The sequence below is a fragment of the Lissotriton vulgaris genome, chromosome 1_1, assembly GCF_964263255.1.
Source record: "Lissotriton vulgaris chromosome 1_1, aLisVul1.2, whole genome shotgun sequence".
In the NCBI taxonomy this organism is placed as follows: domain Eukaryota; kingdom Metazoa; phylum Chordata; class Amphibia; order Caudata; family Salamandridae; genus Lissotriton; species Lissotriton vulgaris.
This window is the reverse complement of record NC_141685.1, coordinates 739784562-739802407: the sequence shown is the minus strand read 5'-3', so window position 1 is coordinate 739802407 and position 17846 is coordinate 739784562. Positions and strand designations below refer to the sequence as shown.

Here is a 17846-nt window from a genome sequence, read left to right as displayed (position 1 = left end):
CTATTTGTTTGCGCTGTTGCCACGCCTCAATCTGGGGCCCCGTTTTTTGTCATATCTGCGTCTTCTCTACACTGATCTGACGGCTTCGGTCCGCGTGGCAGGTGCGATCTCGTCCCCCTTTCCCATTCGCCGCGGCACTGGGCAGGGCTGCCCCCTCTCGCCCTACCTAATCGCCTTGGCTATGGAGCAGCTGGCGGCGTGGGTGCACATAGATGCGCAGTTGAAAGGCTTTGAATGGGCACATGGGCCGTCGGATAGGATCGCACTATATGCGGATGATGTTCTCTTTTTTCTTACGGACCTTTACAGGTCGGGCCCCCGTCTCCTGCAAATAATGCAGATTTTCGGCGAGTCCTCGGGGATCTACATGAATGCTTGCAAGTCCACGTTGTGGGTGCTGGGGAAGCAGGCATGAGTGGGTGATTGGGCCACTGCGCTGCAGGAAGCCATTGGGGGTCTTCAGTATCTGGGAGTTTTTCTGTCGGAGGTCCCGGCCATATCATGGGAGCGGAATCTGGCGCCGATCTGGGAACGAGTCCGGGCAGATCTTAAGCACATGACTGCTAAGGCAATTCCCCCTCTGTGCTGGAAACGCTTGAAATACATTATTTCATGACGAGCTCAGCTCGTCATAAGCACACGACCAGTGTACTGCATGACGAGCTGAGCTACTATTTATGGGCGATCGGCGATTTTTAAAATGGTGGCACTTCCTCGCCTGTTTTATCAGCTGCAACATCATCCGTATCCTATATCACCCAGTTGGTTCAGACAGGTTAACTCTGTCTTAGGGCAATTCTTGTGGGGGAGTGGGGCGGTTCGTGTAGCCATACGCACGTGCTTTCTCTCCACGTATTGTGGTGGGCTAGCGACTTCAGACATCCTTTCTTATTACCAGGCCTCCAATCTTTTGGTCCTGAATGAATGGTGGTATGGTGATAGGGGGAACCCGGTGTATGCTATGGAACGTTACTTGATGGTTCCCATACGCTACACACGAACAATTGTTACTTACCTGTAAACAGGTGGTTCTCCAGTATTGGTGTCTTTCATAGATTCACATGCTTGAATATTCCCCTTGTCGTCGGAGTGGGAGTCCCACGGTAAATAAAATAGCAATAATATGCATATATAAATACATATGTAACAACAAAGCCTGAAATATGGGTCAGAAAAAAGGGCATAAACTGCCTACACATATTTCCACATAGGAATGCATGGGAAAGGAAAAAACCATATGCAGTCTATCCTTGTCATTATGTTCGTCCAAACTGCAGCCAATCAGGCGACAGCAACCCTCTAGAACCTTCTCCTCAGAGCTGAGCACCTCAGATTTTTGTAGCACTAGAGTGACTCAAGAGTCTATGAGGAGAAGAGAGCCTCTGAGAGGAGGAGGGAAGGTCGCATGTGAATCTATTTAAGACACCAATACCGGAGAACCACCTGTTTACAGATAAGTAACAATTGTTCTTCTCCAGTATTAGGGTGTCTTTCATAGATTCACATGCTTGAATATAGAATAGATAGCAGTCAGCAACAAAGAAAAAAGTTTCCAAAGTTACAAAGCGTATAAAAGACTGAAATCATATGCATGGATTACAAATATATGCAGCAAACAGTCAATAAATATTTGGAAACTAAAGGAGGAGGGTAGAACAGAGGCTCACCTTATTGAAATAGATTGCGAAGCACAGCTTGTCCTACTGCAGTATCCGCGTCATTCATGGCACCCAGACAGTAATGTCTTGTGAACGTGTGTCTGCTGGACCACGTGGCTGCTCTGCAAATTTGATGCAGCGGGACACCGGCAAATAAGGCAGTAGAGGACGCCATTGATCTGGTTAAATGAGCCCTCACAGCAGAATGCAGAGGCTTACCCGCCTTTTGATGGCAGAATGCAATCCCCGAAGATACCCAACGGGCTATAGTAGGTTTGGTAACTGGACGCCCCCTTGTGAAAACGTCCATAAGCCACAAAAAGTTTGGTCAGATTTGCGGAACTGAGCCGTTCTGCTGATGTAGAACTTCAAGCACCGTTTACTGTCCAATGAGACTGTGGGTTAGCAAAGAAAGTCTTCAGAATAACGGGTTAATTGATGTGGAAATCTGAAGGTACTTTAGGTAGAAAAGTAGGGTTAGTGCGAAGCACCACACCATCTGATTGAAACTGAAGAAATGGTGGACTTATTGTAAATGCATGAATGTCACTTACTCGACGAGAAGACGTTAATGCAAGGAGAAGAGCAACCTTCCAGGTGAGATACTTGAGGTCAGCTCTATGTATCGGCTGAAATGGCGTCTTCATTAATTGTGTTAAGACAATGTTAAGGCGCCAAGCAGGAGGAGGGCGCCGAATTGGTGGAAATTTACTAAACAGTCCTTTGAAAAATTGACGTATTATCCTAGAGGAACAAAGGGAGGTGGAGCCATCTTGGCGGAAGCGTGAAATTGCCACCAGAAAAACTCTTAAAGTGGCATGAGACAATCCTGACTGAGCCAATTGTAAGAAGAAAGGAAGAAGCCGAGTCAGCGTTGCACATATGGGATGAATACCGGCATCAGCACACCAATGGCAGAATCGTTTCCATTTCAACTTGTAATTCTTTATAGTTGAAGGAGCTCTGGCCTGAGCAAGGACGTCTCAGCATTCTTGAGGAATGGCTAGATGTGCAAATTGGCAGTGTTCAGGTTCCAGGCTGATAAGCTCAGAGAAGAGCGGTCCGGATCATAAATTGGACCCCTGTCCATGGAAAGAAGATCCATCCGCGGATGTAGAAGGATGGGCTCGCACTGGGACAGAAGAAGCAACTCCGAGAACCATGCTTGTCGTGGCCACCTGGGAGCAATGAGAAGGACGTGGCAGGGTTCTCTCCTTATCTTCCAGAGCACCCGGGGTACTAGAGGGAGCGGTGGAAAGGCGTAAGCAAAGAGATTTGACGAGTTCATCAAAAGGGCATTGCCCTGTGATCATTTGGGGATGCCAACTTGCGTAATCTGGGCATTTCCGGTTCTCTGGCGTGGCAAAGAGATCCAGTGCCGGGCGACCCCAGCGACGAAAGATCATTTAGAGTGTTGGTTGGTGAAGCTCCCACTCGTGGGTTGATGATCGGGACCTGCTTAGGGAATCCGCCAGGATGTTGGACAAGCTTGGGAGATGAACTGCGGTGATCGTGATCTGGTGCTTGAGTGACCAGTCCCAAATTGCCTGCGCCAGTCGAGACAGCACCGGAGATTTAGTTCCGCCCTGCTTGTTTATGTAGTGTATGCAGGTTGTGTTGTCTGTCTGTATAAGGACAGACTCTCCTTGCAGCACGGGTAGAAACGACTTGAGCGCTAGGAAAATAGCCATGAGTTCCAATTTGTTGATGTGCCAGGTCTTCTGATGTAAAGTCCATTTTCCTTTTATGGACAGGTCTTGGAGGTGTGCCCCCATCCCTCCAGAGATGCGTCCGTTGTGAGTGTAAGATCTGGCGTGAGTGATAGGAATGACATCCCTGCTGCAAGATGTAATGCCTGTGTCCACCATTTGAGTGCCGCTTTCATGCGAGTCGTTACACAGATTAGATCGTTGAAGGATCCGGTGACTTGACGCCACTGACCGTCTAATTCTTCTTGGATAGGACGTGCCCGTAATCTGCAATGTGGGATTAGAGCGATGCACGATGATGCCATCCCTAGAAATGACTTCAGCAGTCGAACTGAAATGTACTGTTTTGACAGTAGAAGAAACGCTAGGCGCAGGATTCTCTGTTGACGTTCCAGGGAGACAAATGCCTTTGCCAGCAAGGTATCCAATGTGGCTCCTAGGAAATCCTTGCAAGTTGCAGGGAGGAGCTGGTACTTTTCCAGGTTGAGAGACAGACCCATTGAGCGAAACACCCTCTGACAAAGGGAGGTATGGCCCAGCAGTTGTGAGCGGAACTGCGACTTCAGGAGGCAATCGTCGAGATATGGGAATATCTGGACACCCTTGAGGCGTAGATAGGCCATGACAGGAGCCAATATCTTGGTAAAGACCCGAGGGGCGGAACGGAGGCCAAATGGCAACACTCTGAACTGGAAATGTTGTTGCCCCACCTGAAAACGTAGGAACTTTCGATGACTTTGGAGTATCGGGACATGGAAGTAGGCGTCTCGGAGGTCGATAGTAGCCATGAAATCTACGACTGAGAGCAAGCGCAAGATTTCTGCAAGCGTTAGCATACGGAAGGATTGAGTCTTGAGATATTGATTTAGCGCTCTCAAGTCCAAAATTGGTCTCCATTCTCCGTTCTTCTTGACAATCAGGAAAAAACGGGAATAAAATCCCTTTCCTCTTTGCGACTTTGTCACTACCTCTACCGCATCCTTCTGAAGCAGGCGGTGAACTTTTTGGAAAAGTTCCTTGAGGTGCGGAGGATGCGGCCCGGAAGGTGGAGTTGGAGGAGGGATTTCGACGAATTCCAAAGCATGGCCCTTTTCCACAATGTTTAGCACCCAACGGTCCGTAGTGATGGAGGACCATTGAGAACCAAACAGAGAGATTCAACCTCCAATTTGCTGGGTTAAAGGCAAGTCATTGTCGTTTATTTGAGGATCCTCTGTAAGAGGACTTCCCTCGATAGGTCTTGGCTGGCTGCTGACGAGAAGACTGCTGTCGGTACCGGAGAAACGCTGATTGCCTTGGTTATAGGAGCAGTACTGATTGCTTCCTCCACGAAAATTGGAATTGGTGCCTTGTCCTCGAGCACCTCGAAAGGGCTGTTTCTTAAACTGAAGAGTTCCTAAGGCACGTGCAGTGTCCGTGTCCTTTTTAATAGATAGTAACGCTTCGTCAATGTGTGCTCCAAAGAGTGATGCGCCATCATATGGCATATCAAGAATTTTTGCTTGAACTTCCTGACGGAAGGAGGTGGAGCGCAACCAACCTTGCCTACGTATAACAGCCGCTCCAGCGAGCTGCCGAAATCCAGTGCAGGCCACATCTACAGCACAATCAATCAATTCTTCAGAAGTTCATTCTCCTTCCTGAAGAAGTTGTAAAGCTTCCGCCTTGGAAGCATCCGGAAGCAACGCCACATAGGCGGACATATCTGCCCAAACTTGACGGTCATAACGACCCAAGATGGCCATAGCATTAGCCACCCTCACAGTAGTGGAAGACATCGATGAAAACTTGCTCCCTTTAGCATCCAGGCGACGGCCCTCCCGGTCCGGAGGGGCTGTAATAGTAGATGCAGGATTCCGGGATCCCCTCTGAGCTGCCTGTGTAACAACCGAATCTGTCTTAGGCTTGCCAATAAGGCATGCTGGAGATCTGACCGGCGCCTTATACTTCTTTTCCAACCGTGGCAATTGGGCAGGCAAAGAATTTGGCGTCTTCATGAGTTTCACTCCTTCTGCCCAGATGAAATCTATAATTGGGACAGTATGAATCTGTTTGAATGGTTGGCTCTTGAAATCATAGAGGAAACAATCTTCCTCTCTTTGCACTCGTGGCAGCTTAAAACGCTGTGCCGCTCTATCCAACAATTGATGGAAGCTTGCAATAGCCACCGGAGGAGAATCCCCCGGCGTCACTTGAGATGGGGATGGTGTCTGTGCCCGATATTCGGCCCACTCCGCCATCTGATCATCACCATCCACATCCGTAACCTCTCCATCTTCTCGCTCCGGAAGGTTCTCCTCGTCCTCATCAGGATACACAGTAGTGTGTACTTGAATTGATGTGTGTCTCTGAATGGTAGCAGGCGGTGGAGGCACCGAAGGAACAGCTGGCGGTTCCGTGATAGGGGGTCAAACCTGATGGAACTGTAGCTACCTGTGTTGATGGCGGGAAACGCCGATTATAATCATCCAACATAGTTTGGAGGTTTTAAATCAGTGACAAAGGCAACATCGCAGCCGGCATTTGAGTCTGAACCTCATCATGTTGGCTATACTGCTCCTCCTCGTCATTACTGAACTCCTGACACTTTATAATTAAGTCTGATGGACTTAGAGCTTCAGTAAAAGCTTCAAGCACGTCCTCTTCAGACTCTTGATCCGAGTCAGTTGCAAACAAAGGAGAGGGTGGTAATGTCACACTACTTTCAGGAAAGGTTGCAACCTTATCGGACTTGCTGGAAGACAATGGCAGCAAAGGTAGCGAGGCAAAAGTAGACGGTACGGTCTTTTGTACAGTTGCAGACTCCTTCGTCGATGGTAATCCTTCCGTCGACGGTGCTGTTGGAGACATAGACAATGCTACGGTCTTTGCGGTGTTCTTCGACGAAACCGTCGTCGACGGAGACTTCGTCGATGAGGCTGTCATCGACGGTGACATCGTCGACGGCAATGGTGCCGACGATGAAACCTTCGTCAACGTATATGTCGACGGAACCTTCGTTTTCATCTTCTACGTCGACGGGACAGTCATCGATGGAAACACTCGTCGACGGACACCCGTCGACAGCACACTCGTCGGTGAAGGCGTTGACGAAACCAACGTCTTCACACCCTTCGTCGACGGCAATCGAACCGTCGACGGCGCAGGTTTCTTCGTTGATGACAACGATGAAATAGGGATAATCGACGACACAGTCTTTGAACTGAGAATTACGTTCATCGATGACGATGACGTCGACGAAAAGGCCGTAGACGATCCAGATGCAAGCGTCCTCGTGACCGTCGCCGTCGATTTCGAACCAGAGGCAGCAAATTTCGTCGACGGAGCTGTAGACAACACCGTCGTCGACAGAAAATCAGTTTTCTTCACAGAAAAACTTGAGGAAGATGCAGCAGGAGCCTGAGAGCCAGATTTCGTGGGCCCAGAAGTGGTATGAAGTGGTGAAGACACCGCAGGGGCCTAGGAAAGAGACATTCTACTTTTCTTTAAATATGGAGAAGGCAACTCCTGCACACTACCACGCTTGGAGGCTGCTTGGGAATGGCCAGAAACAAGACTTTCAGCATCATAAAGTACATTATCTTTATCCTTTAGTCTTTGTAGCCAGATGAGTAAACGGCCTTCCCTGTCCTTTAAAGTCTTTGTGGAGAAAGTTCTACAGAACTTACAGCTCCCCACCTCATCGTCGGGTAAAGACAGTAAATACACTTACTGTGTGGGTCCTCATAAAAAAAGCCTCAGCTTTCCATAGGATGAACAAGCTCTGAAAAGTGACTTCTTACTTGTAGACATGTTTGTAGAACCAGGAAACACCTGAAAAAAAGAGAAAACTGAGCAGAGCTCAGGGAGACTCCCTTACACACGACGTGCGGTAGAAAATCTGAGGTGCTGAGCTCTGAGAAGGTTCTAGAGGGTTCCTGTCGCCTGATTGGCTGCAGTTTGGATCAACATAATGACAAGGATAGACTGCATATGGTTTTTTCCTTTCCCATGCATTCCTATGTGGAAATATGTGTAGGCAGTTTATGCCCTTTTTTCTGACCCATATTTCAGGTTTTATGTTACATATATATTTATATATGCATATTATTGCTATTTTAATTACCGTGGGACTCCCACTCCGACGACGGGGAATATTCAAGCATGTGAATCTATGAAAGACACCCTAATACTGGAGAACACTCTATATACCGCGTCAATACGGAGTGACTTACCCGCAGCCACCCAGCTGGTATTTCGCATCTGGCGACAGGCTCTGCGCCGATGGGGTGGTGGAATAACCTGACCAGAGAAACTCCTCTATGGCACAATGGGCGTCTGCCCAGTCTGGCGGCGCTGCAGGGCTTTAGGGGATGGGATAATATAGGGATCTCGACATTAGGGGATGTGTTAAGGGGTACGACTCTCAAGTCCTTTCAGGAACTCCGGGAAGAATTTGACATGCCTCGCTCCCAGATCTTTAGTTACCTTCAGTTTCGTCATGCACTAACACCCAGCCTGGAGGGGCAGGAGGCCCTCCCCGAGTTTAGTCCGTTGGAAGCAAGATTATTCATGGGGGACCTAGGCACAAAGAAAATATACCGCACTTATCAGGCGTTGATCACCCACTGTTCCCCTACACTGCAGAGACTCCGGGAGCAATGGGAGGATGATGTAGGCGAGCTTGAGAAGGAGGATTGGAGGGAGGCACTGGCCGCCCCCAGGGGTGCGGCCATAGCAATGCGTCTCCGCCTTATTCAGTTTAAATACTTACACAGAGTGTACTTTACAAGGGTTCGGCTGTGGCGGGCTGGGCTGATTGCCTCACCGGTCTGTCTCTGTTGTAACAAGGAGAACGGGACGTTTCTTCATACTGTATGGAGCTGTGAATCCCTGTCTCGGTTCTGGAGGGGGGTCCTGGCCTGCATGTCTGAGGTGTTGGGATGGATGCTCCTCCGTACGCCGAAGTTTGCCCTACTGCATGTCATGGAGGGGGTGGGAGGCAACCTCTACAAGAGACACCTGATGCTCCTTGCCCTTACACTGGCCAAAAGAGACATCGCTAAAGGGTGGAAGGATTCACAAGCCCCGTCAATGGTCGTTTGGAAGAAGGGGTTGGATTATTATATGGGGCTGGAGCAGCCAATTTTCGTAGCTAGTTGGTGCTCGCGGACACATTATAAAATTTGGAAGCGCTGGGCGGATTATAGGGGCCTGTGGCTTGACCCCCCGGTGGAGCGGGATGATCTTCCGTGTGTGGAATGACGGGCGCGGATAGTTCCGGGGAGGGGGTCATGGGAACGTGGGAGGAGGGTGTGCATATACTGCGATGGTGTGTTTTTCCTATGCTTTTATCACTACGTATGGGTAGAACCTGGGGGGTTAGTGCGACTCGGGGGCGAGGGAGTTGGGGTGAGGGAGCTGGGGGGGTTGGGCTAGTGGGGAGGGGGTGTTTAGTTGTTTGTGACCCTTTGATAATTTGCTTGTACTTGCCTAAGAAAAGTCGATTGCCACTCGGATGATGTACTGTTTATTTTCAGCTGCAGTTATCCCTGAGTTACAGGACTCTGCATATTATGTGCAACCTGACAATAATATCGGTTTTAAAAAAAACCTTAGAATACTTGGCAACGATCTGATTAAAAAGTGGCTATCTTCTATCCACAAAATCCTGCAAATCCTTAAATAACTTCTCGCACAAAACATGTTTTTTACCTGTAAGTTGCCTGTGATATAGGCCCAGAACTGCGAAATGACTTTCACCCCACACTAGTAGTGCATACCCTTTTGCCCAGACTGACCATGTGCTTGCTCTTCCTATCCAGATTAGCCAGGTAAGGTGAAGCAATAATCACTGCCCTATGCTACAGCATGGGTACAAAAACGGAATTCTCTGAAACATGAAGGATGAACAGAAATTTCAAAGCTTTTCAGTATATAAGGTCTAAATAGAAGGACAAATCACATAGTAGAGAAACTAACAAACAGGAAAGTTTTCCTCATCAGTGGAATGAGGCATATAATTATCTGAGTTTTTGTAACGTCGTTCTTCCACCATTTCAGGTACGCAGTTCTCAAGACTTAGTTGATGTTCCTTCAGTTCCTCTGGGATAGCTGTGATGAGATTGTGTTGCACTCTTATGAGTAGGAACTCTTAAGCACAACCTGAACAAGGGCTTTTGGTGTGCAGGGTATTCACTGCATCTTTTTCAACATCCAACAATGTTTAATTGGCAAGAGCCTTACCAGTACGGAAACAAGTCTGTACTACGAGCTACAAACAGAGGGATAAAAAAAAAGCAAACCCACACTGAAGGGCCAGGGGTAACCGTGGGGGCTTTCACAGCCTCAAAAGAAGAATGCTGAAGTAAGAGTTAATACCAGACCTCTTAGCACAGTTAGCGAAGTAATCTGAGTAAATGATTTTTTTCCAGAGGAAGCATGAGCACTGCTTGGTCTGCATCTTAGTGTTATAATAACAGATGGTAATCTGTGTCCTCCCAGGTTACTGTGACATGATAACTAATGGAATCTTATCTCAACCTTTTGAAGAGTGTGCAAAGCCATCACCCTGAGCGTATCTTTAGAGAGCTCAAACAGGAGACAAAGCATGCACAAAAGGTATCTCCCTATAACTGATGTTCTTGTGAGTGCAGTATCTGAAAGAAATCTGGGAAAATGAAAAAGAGCAAAGAGTCCTTAAAAGAACCAGGCCTTTCAGATGAGGACAAAATAAGTAGTTGATATAATAAACGCAAACATGCAGCTGGTGGAAAAAACAGTAGGATTATAGAAAGAAAAAAATTAAAGTGAAGAAAAAAGAAGCACGAGAAATGCCTGCAAACGAGAATAATTGAGATTACATACTTTGAGATTCTCACACGAACAGCATAAATCCATGAACTAAAAGAGCTACCGGATTGAACTGGAGACTGGGATAAATGCTTATGGAGTAATTCGTGGCCTACCCATCAACCCACTAATGAGGGACATTAGAGAGGTTCGAAAATATGAGACTTTAAAATATATATATATATATATATATATATTCTCCACTACAACATACCTGGCACAAGCAGCAGACCCTTATTGTCATTCCAGTCCAGCTCGAAACTGTAGTAGCAGATCATGTACTCAAGATCCATCAGAATCACTGCCAGGCTGTTCAGCTGATCTGCCAGCCAGAAATCTGCAAAGCCCACTTTGTGGAAGGGAGCGGTGAACACCCGGAACTGCCAAGGAAAGGGAAGAAAAGTGAGGTAGAGTAACAGATAGCAGCAAAGAAGGCCATACACCTCCTCCTAAAATTAGTCAACTGAGGGGTAAAAAGGAACTGTGGGACAGCAAGAAGCGGGTCTTGCCATCATTGAGCACCGTGCATTATCAAACAAGCATTGGCATAGCCAATAGGTCTCGCATTTGGGACCTTATAAGTGTTTAGCCATGCAACAGTTGGTGTTGTTTCACCAAGGATATTCTGCTGCATAACTAAATACTTATAGGGTCCAAAAAGCGAGACCTATTGGCTATGTCAATGCTCGTTTGTTTTTTGTTGCTGTTTTGTTTCAGTTGCCAGATCCACAATAGCTGGACATGGTTTTTGAGGTGGAGCCTAGAGCAGCGCATGCGCTGCTTGTTCTACTTTTGTAAGGGGCTGCTTTTCAAAGTGCTACCCGCCGGCCACCAGCTTGCGGTTACGTGCACAAGCACGCAGGCCTCGTTCCTCCTCTCCAATCATTGCTGCACGTGCATCTCAGGCGTGCTTAGCAAGTCATCGCGATTGCGATCACTTTCGTTTTCACCGCGTTTGCAATGCCGTGCCAAGCACGCGAGGGATGAGCGTGCAGCAATGTCCTCTGAAAAGTAACATTTTAAGTGCGGTCAACTTAAACATGCATAAAATATTCGCAATTCAGAAACATACTCTACAGATGTGAAGATGTAGGCTGCATGAGCGTAGTGTATGTTGCTGCTGAACTCACTATGCATGTGTAGCGTTCTACTTAATTCAGACTTGTGAGGGTTACCATTAAACATTAAAGGAGAGGGCAGGGAAATATGCGTAACTAGGCCAGGTATAAATGGTGCAGACAGTCTGAAAAAGACCACAACTGACCCTCATTGTCAGGCAGTGCGCGCAAGGACAGGTATTCAAATGAAAAATATTACCGTGGTACAAAGATAAGTGTTTCCAAAGAAACGCAGCACACAGTTCATGTGCCTGCAAGGTTGGGTAAATAAGCGTAGATCAGCACCGCTTATGTATAAATTATAAATGTGTGCATTGTATACATCTGCAAACACTCCATGAGTAAGTTAGGCATGGACGTGCCACCAAAAGTCCTTTCCACACATACTACGGCAACCGGCACAAGCGCACCATCTGGTCCAAAGGATGCCTAATCAGTTTGGCACAGCTCTCTGAACTCACCCACCACAGACCCAGGCACTACACCCACAACTCTTTGAAGCTGGAACACTCAACCGCCTCTGATACTTACCCTAACAGTGCATTTTCACACTCCGCAGACTCTGGGATGGAAATCTCAGAACCCTTTGGGAAAGTCATCCTCAGTCTATCGAAAGCACTAAAATGGCGGATTGTGTTCTATACAAATTCAGCGTAACAGGAAACATTATGCACGTCGAACTATACATGTGTCTTTGTGAAACCACCCCTCAGATCATTGCTGCACGCGCATCCCTCTCGTGCTTAGCAAGTCATCGCGATCACTTTCGTTTTCACCGCGATCGCGATGACGTGCTTAGCACGCGAGGGATGCGCGCGCAGAAATGTCCCCTGAAAAGTAACATTTTAAGTGCGGTCTATGTGTAACATATCTGGAAGTAATGACAATTTAAACATGCATACAATATTCGTAGTTCAGAAGCATACTCTACATATGTGAAGATGTAGACTGCATGAGCTTAGTGTATGCTGCTGATGAACGCACTGTGCACGTGTAGTGTTTTAATTCAGACTTGTTAGTGTTACCATTAAACATTAAAGGAGGGGGCAAAGAAATATGCCTAACTAGACCAGGTATAAATGGTGCCGACAGTCTGAAAAACACCACAACTGACCCTCATTTTCAGGCAGTGCGCGTAAGAAGGACAGGTATTCAAATGAAAAATATTACCGCTGTACAAACAAGTGTTTCCAAAGAAATGCAGCACACAGTTCATGTGCCTGCAAGGTTGGGTGAATAAGCGTAGATCAGCACTGCTTATGTATAAATTATAAATGTGTGCATACGTATACATCTGCAAACACTCCATGAGTAAGTTAGGCGTAGACGTGCCACCAAAAGTCCTTTCCACACATACTACTGCAACAAGCGCACCATCTGGTCCAAAGGATGCCTAATCAGTTTGGCACAGCTCTCTGAACTCACCCACCACAGACCCAGGCACTACACCCACAACTCTTTGAAGCTGGAACACTCACCCACCTCTGATACTTCCCCCTAACAGTGCCATTTCCACACTCCGCAGACTCTGGGATGAAAATCTCAGAACCCTTTGGGAAAGTCATCCTCAGTCTATCGAAAGCACTAAAATGGCGGATTGTCTTCTATACAAATGCAGCGTAACACATTTGTCTTCCCAGGTCGTGTGGCAACTTTTATATGTTTAATAATAATCAAGGTAATCATAACTATCAAATAACCAATTTTAATAAAGCACACCACATGTTTGCTGTTTCTCAGCACTACAAATAACTATTGACACACCATCTAATAGTACTTAATTCATCAATCGTAGAATAATTGAGAAGTGAAATGACTTTGCCAGGAATCCAATTGCTTACCCGATTGTCCAAGTGGGTGTCAGCAGCAAGGGCTTAACTCAGTGAACAATCCTACAAAGCAGCCACTGTAGAGTTCAAAACATGCCCAAGACATAGGCCCTCATGGAACTCTGATCTATAGAACTGTGTGCCAGGGGAAAAAGTGCAAATTACACACTATAGTGCTTCTTCCCCTATCTGCATCGATAAGACTGGCAGCAGGCAATGGGAGGAACTCTGCATTCATAACAGAAACAAGCAATGGCAAGTAAGACCTGCCACTGAAGTGCATTACATTTTCGCTAGATATGCATATCCTATCTGTGCGCAATGACATCATACATAATTAAAGCTTGGCTGACCCATCACCTATGGTATATGCTGTGGTGTGTGGAATTATGCTTAATTTGAGCCAGTGGTTGCCTGTGTGGCCCACAACCACTCACAGGTAGGCAGTATGACTTATTTTATCTTAAACTTTGATCCAAACGTAGAGAAAAACACAAAAGACTGAAAACAGTGACAAACAAGCATTGGCATAGCCAATAGGTCTCGCTTTTGGGACCTTATAAGTATTTAGTTATGCAGCACAATAGCCTCGTGCAAACAACATCAACTGTTGCATGGGGTAAAAGCCAGGTGAAAAAGTGCACTGATGGCTGGTGGTGTGTGTGCCTGGTGGAAGCGTGCACTGACGGCTGGTGGTGTGTGCGCCAGGTGGAAGTGTGCACCAGGTGGAAGTGTGCACCGACGGCTGCTGGTGTGTGTGCCTGGTGAAAGTGTGCACTGATGGCTGGTGGTGCGTGTGCCCGGTGAAAGCGTACACCGACAGCTGGTGGTGCGTGTGCCCGGTGAAAGCGTGCACCGACGGCTGGTGGTGTGTGTGCCTGGTGAAAGCGTGCACCGACGGCTGGTGGTGTGTGCCTGGTGGAAGCTTGCACCGGCGGCTGGTAGTGTGTGACGGCTGGTAGTGTGTGTGCCTGGTGAAAGTGTGCACTGACGGCTGGTGGTGTGTGTGCCTGGTGAAAGCGTGCACCACCGGCTGGTGGTGTGTGTGCCTGGTGGAAGCATGCACTGACGGCTGGTGGTGTGTGCGCCAGGTGGAAGCGTACACCGACGGATGGTGGTGTGTGTGCCTGGTGAAAGCGTGCACGGACGACTGGTGGTGCGTGTGCCCGGTGAAAGCGTGCACTGACGGCTGGTAGCGTGCGACTGCTGGTAATGTGTGTGCTGGTGAAAGCGTGCACTGACGGCTGGTGGTGTGTGTGCCTGGTGGAAGCGTGCACTGAAGGCTGGTGGTGTGTGTGCCTGGTGGAAGCGTGCACTGAAGGCTGGTGGTGTGTGTGCCTGGTGGAAGCGGGCACTGATGGCTGGTGGTGTGTGTGCCTGGTGGAAGCGGGCACTGACGGCTGGTGGTGTGTGTGCCTGGTGGAAGCAGGCACAAACGGCTGGTGGTGTGTGTGTGCCTGGTGGAAGCGGGCACTGACGGCTGGTGGTGTGTGTGTGCCTGGTGGAAGCGGGCACTGACGGCTGGTGGTGTGTGTGTGCCTGGTGGAAGCAGGAGCATTCACAGTGATAGAAGACACAAATGAAAATGACGAAGAGGAGGGGGAGAAGGGAGTGCGAACAGAGGAGCATGATTCACAGCTAGAAGACAGTGTGCGCGCTTGGTGGAAGCAGGAGCATTCACAGTGATAGAAGACACAAATGTAACTGACGAAGAGGGGGGAGAAGGGAGGGGGGAGGGGGTAAGAGCAGAGGAGCATGATTCACAGCAGGAAGACACAAATGAAGCTGACCAGGAGGGAGGGGGGAAAAGGGAGGGGGTAGTGCAAGCAGAGGAGCCTGATTATAGCAATAAAAACACAGATGGCAGCTGTGCACGTGCACGAGCTCGTGAACGCAGCAGTAGGCCAGCAAAAGCCACTGGTGGCATTTTTAAAAGCCACTTACTAAACGTCTCGAAGAGACAGCGCATGCGCTGTCTCAGGCGAGACCTACATAGGAGAGAATCCTAGAAGGTCCAAAACAATTAGTGAATGTATGGTATTAAAAAACTTGTGAATACTTAAACTAGGTAGCGTCAATTCCATCATGGCAAATGCATATCAGTGAACCATGACTTTCTTGCTTTCAAGCTCATTTACAACACAAAAATACAGATGGTCTATAACTAAAAGCGTTGGAAAAAATGCTATGGTGCAAACAAAGGAGCAAAGCCAAGTGGGAATCCACGCCGCACAGCTTAGAAGAACACAACAAGGAGTTATTTTGCTTATTTTAAAAGAGATTTGTACTAAACAAAGCTTGCAAATGCTTGAAAAACAAATATTTGATAGTTGAAAGGAGAAAACTTTGAAGGAGCTGAAAGGTGTACCTTAATACGCACAAACGATTCCTACACTACATGAAGAACCTACGAGACAGGGCGCACACACAGAGTTAAACATGAATTAACAGCACTTAAATGTTAATAGAGGATTTTATAGTGTATAATTTGTTATATGTTTGCACAGGGATACATTTTCTTTTTCGTATTTGTGCAGTTCTTCAAATGACATTCACATATATCTCACATATTACCACATTAACGTTCTACGTACAGAGATAAAGCAATGTCTATTCTTAAGGAACAAGACACTAAATCACTCCATATTTTTACACTATCCCTAATGTTAATAAAAATCTGACCGACTCTCGCAGGCGCCATATTGTATAGGTTTTGGCCCTATTTAGAGCCTTTATCGAAATTTTCTGATGCCTTCCTAGGACGAATAATACAAGGAACCAGTACATACCTGAAAGATGTCCTGTGTCTCTTCCGCAATATAGACTTCAATTCAGTATCCAATTTACTTACGGGGTTGGACATAGAGAGCCTCTACACCAGCTTACCACAGACTGACACTCTTGAAGTAATCGAGGAAGTTCTTTTTGACGTTGACAGGGAATACCACACTCCCAGAAATTTTGTAATGGCGTGTTGCAAATGGGCATTGACTAAAATGTTTTTGAATTTGAAAGATGATTTTGCAAAATCACAGGAACAGCAAAATAATGCTTTCCTACCCAATATAAAAGTATGGATGGAAAAAGTGTATTGATGATATTCTGATCATATGGGAAGGTGAAGACACGAGGGGAATTAGTTCTGGGATTTGGCTTAATACCCAGAATGAGTTTTTGAAATTCACCTATTCCATGAGTCACACAGAACGCGTGTTCTCAGACACAAACATCAGAGCGGATGATGGTAAACTGAAAACAACAACACATGAAAAACCCGCAGAACTGTCTGTTACAATATGACAGCTTCCACCCCCGTCACTTAAGGGAGAATCTTCCTTCCAGACAGTTTTTAACACGAAGGCATGACTGTTCTGATCTTCAAGAATGCAAGACACAGGCAGCTAGCCAGGCCGCTAAATTCAAGGCCAGGAAGTATCAGAATAAGGTGGTTCTAAGCTATGAAGCAGTCCCGAATAATAACAGGGATGCTTTCTGGGATCACGTCCCGCAGAAGATTGCCTGATCTGCATCACAATATTCAAAGTCACATCAGATAAGATAAGCAAAATAAATCAATAAATATTGGAAGATTCTGAACAATGGCACCATTCACCTACGCAAACCAATATTTTCAGACGAGAGAGGAAGAAGCCTCAGGGACTCGCTTGTCCAGATGAGACCACAGAAGCAGGCAGGCGGAGACAGACACAAGGGGCTTTCCCAAGAGAAATGGTGAACTATCCATGTGAAAAATGTAACGTCTGCCCCCAGACTAAAGCAAAAAAAACTGTAAATCTGGCTAACATGATACAGTGGGAATTGGGATACTTCACGTATTGCAATACCCCAAGGGTGGTATATATGATCCCATGTCCATGCGATCTCCGGTACAAAGGAATGACCACATGTAAAGTCAAGACAAGCATTTACAATGCAGTAGGTCTCGCAGCATTAAAGTTTGAGTTATTGGCATTGTTTATGACAATGCCAATAGTTGTAACTTTTGCAAATGTGACACCTATAGCATTTGTAATGCAATATGTGTTGTATTTATATGACTTAATGTACTGATATTACAAATAACAATGGCTTTTAATTTTTTTTAATAATGAAGACTTAAATAAAAGTTATTGTAATTGAGTCGGTGGAAGAGTGAAGTGGGTGGGGCAGCAAGTTGAAGTGGAGAAAAAGGAGGGTGAAGTTGGGAGAGAGGAAGGTGAGACAGAGAAAAAGGGTGAGGTGTGTAGAGTAAAAAAGATAAAGCCCATAGGAACCAGGCCTGGGTACAGGGAGGGGCATCCTACATGAGGGACTTCGAGAGAGTGACTGGCTTTTGAACAGAAACTTCTCTGCATCTCCCTGGAAATCAATGTTCATATGCGCAATATAAGTCTCTTCCACTCGAGCCAATATTTGCTCAAGTGGGCGGAAATGAGGCGCCTGAAGCTTCTCACAAACGTCACACCACATTTGTCTTCTTTCAAAAGAGGCACGCTGCTGGTGCAAATACATTGATTTGAGCAGGATCACACAATTTGGGCATGTACCTAATCTAGGATTTAAATAAAGGCGGTATTTGTATTGTCATACTCAGCTTAAGTACTGGACCTCACATCTCCTCTACCTTAGGCACATTTGTCCAGAGCAGCTCAGAAGCACTGTGGATATCTGGAATGGAACAGATGTTTATAGTTTTTTCAT

At 46.7% G+C, this 17846-nt stretch overlaps 1 protein-coding gene across 1 annotated transcript in view; it reads right to left on the bottom strand.

The window, feature by feature from the left end:
* The window catches only part of XPR1 (xenotropic and polytropic retrovirus receptor 1), a 588907-nt gene that overhangs the window by 135442 nt on the left and 435619 nt on the right, over positions 1-17846 (bottom strand). The window contains exon 10 of the mRNA XM_086955457.1: positions 10413-10578. Coding sequence (XP_086811583.1) covers positions 10413-10578 — 166 coding nt within the window. The remainder of the gene's footprint in view (positions 1-10412; positions 10579-17846) is intronic.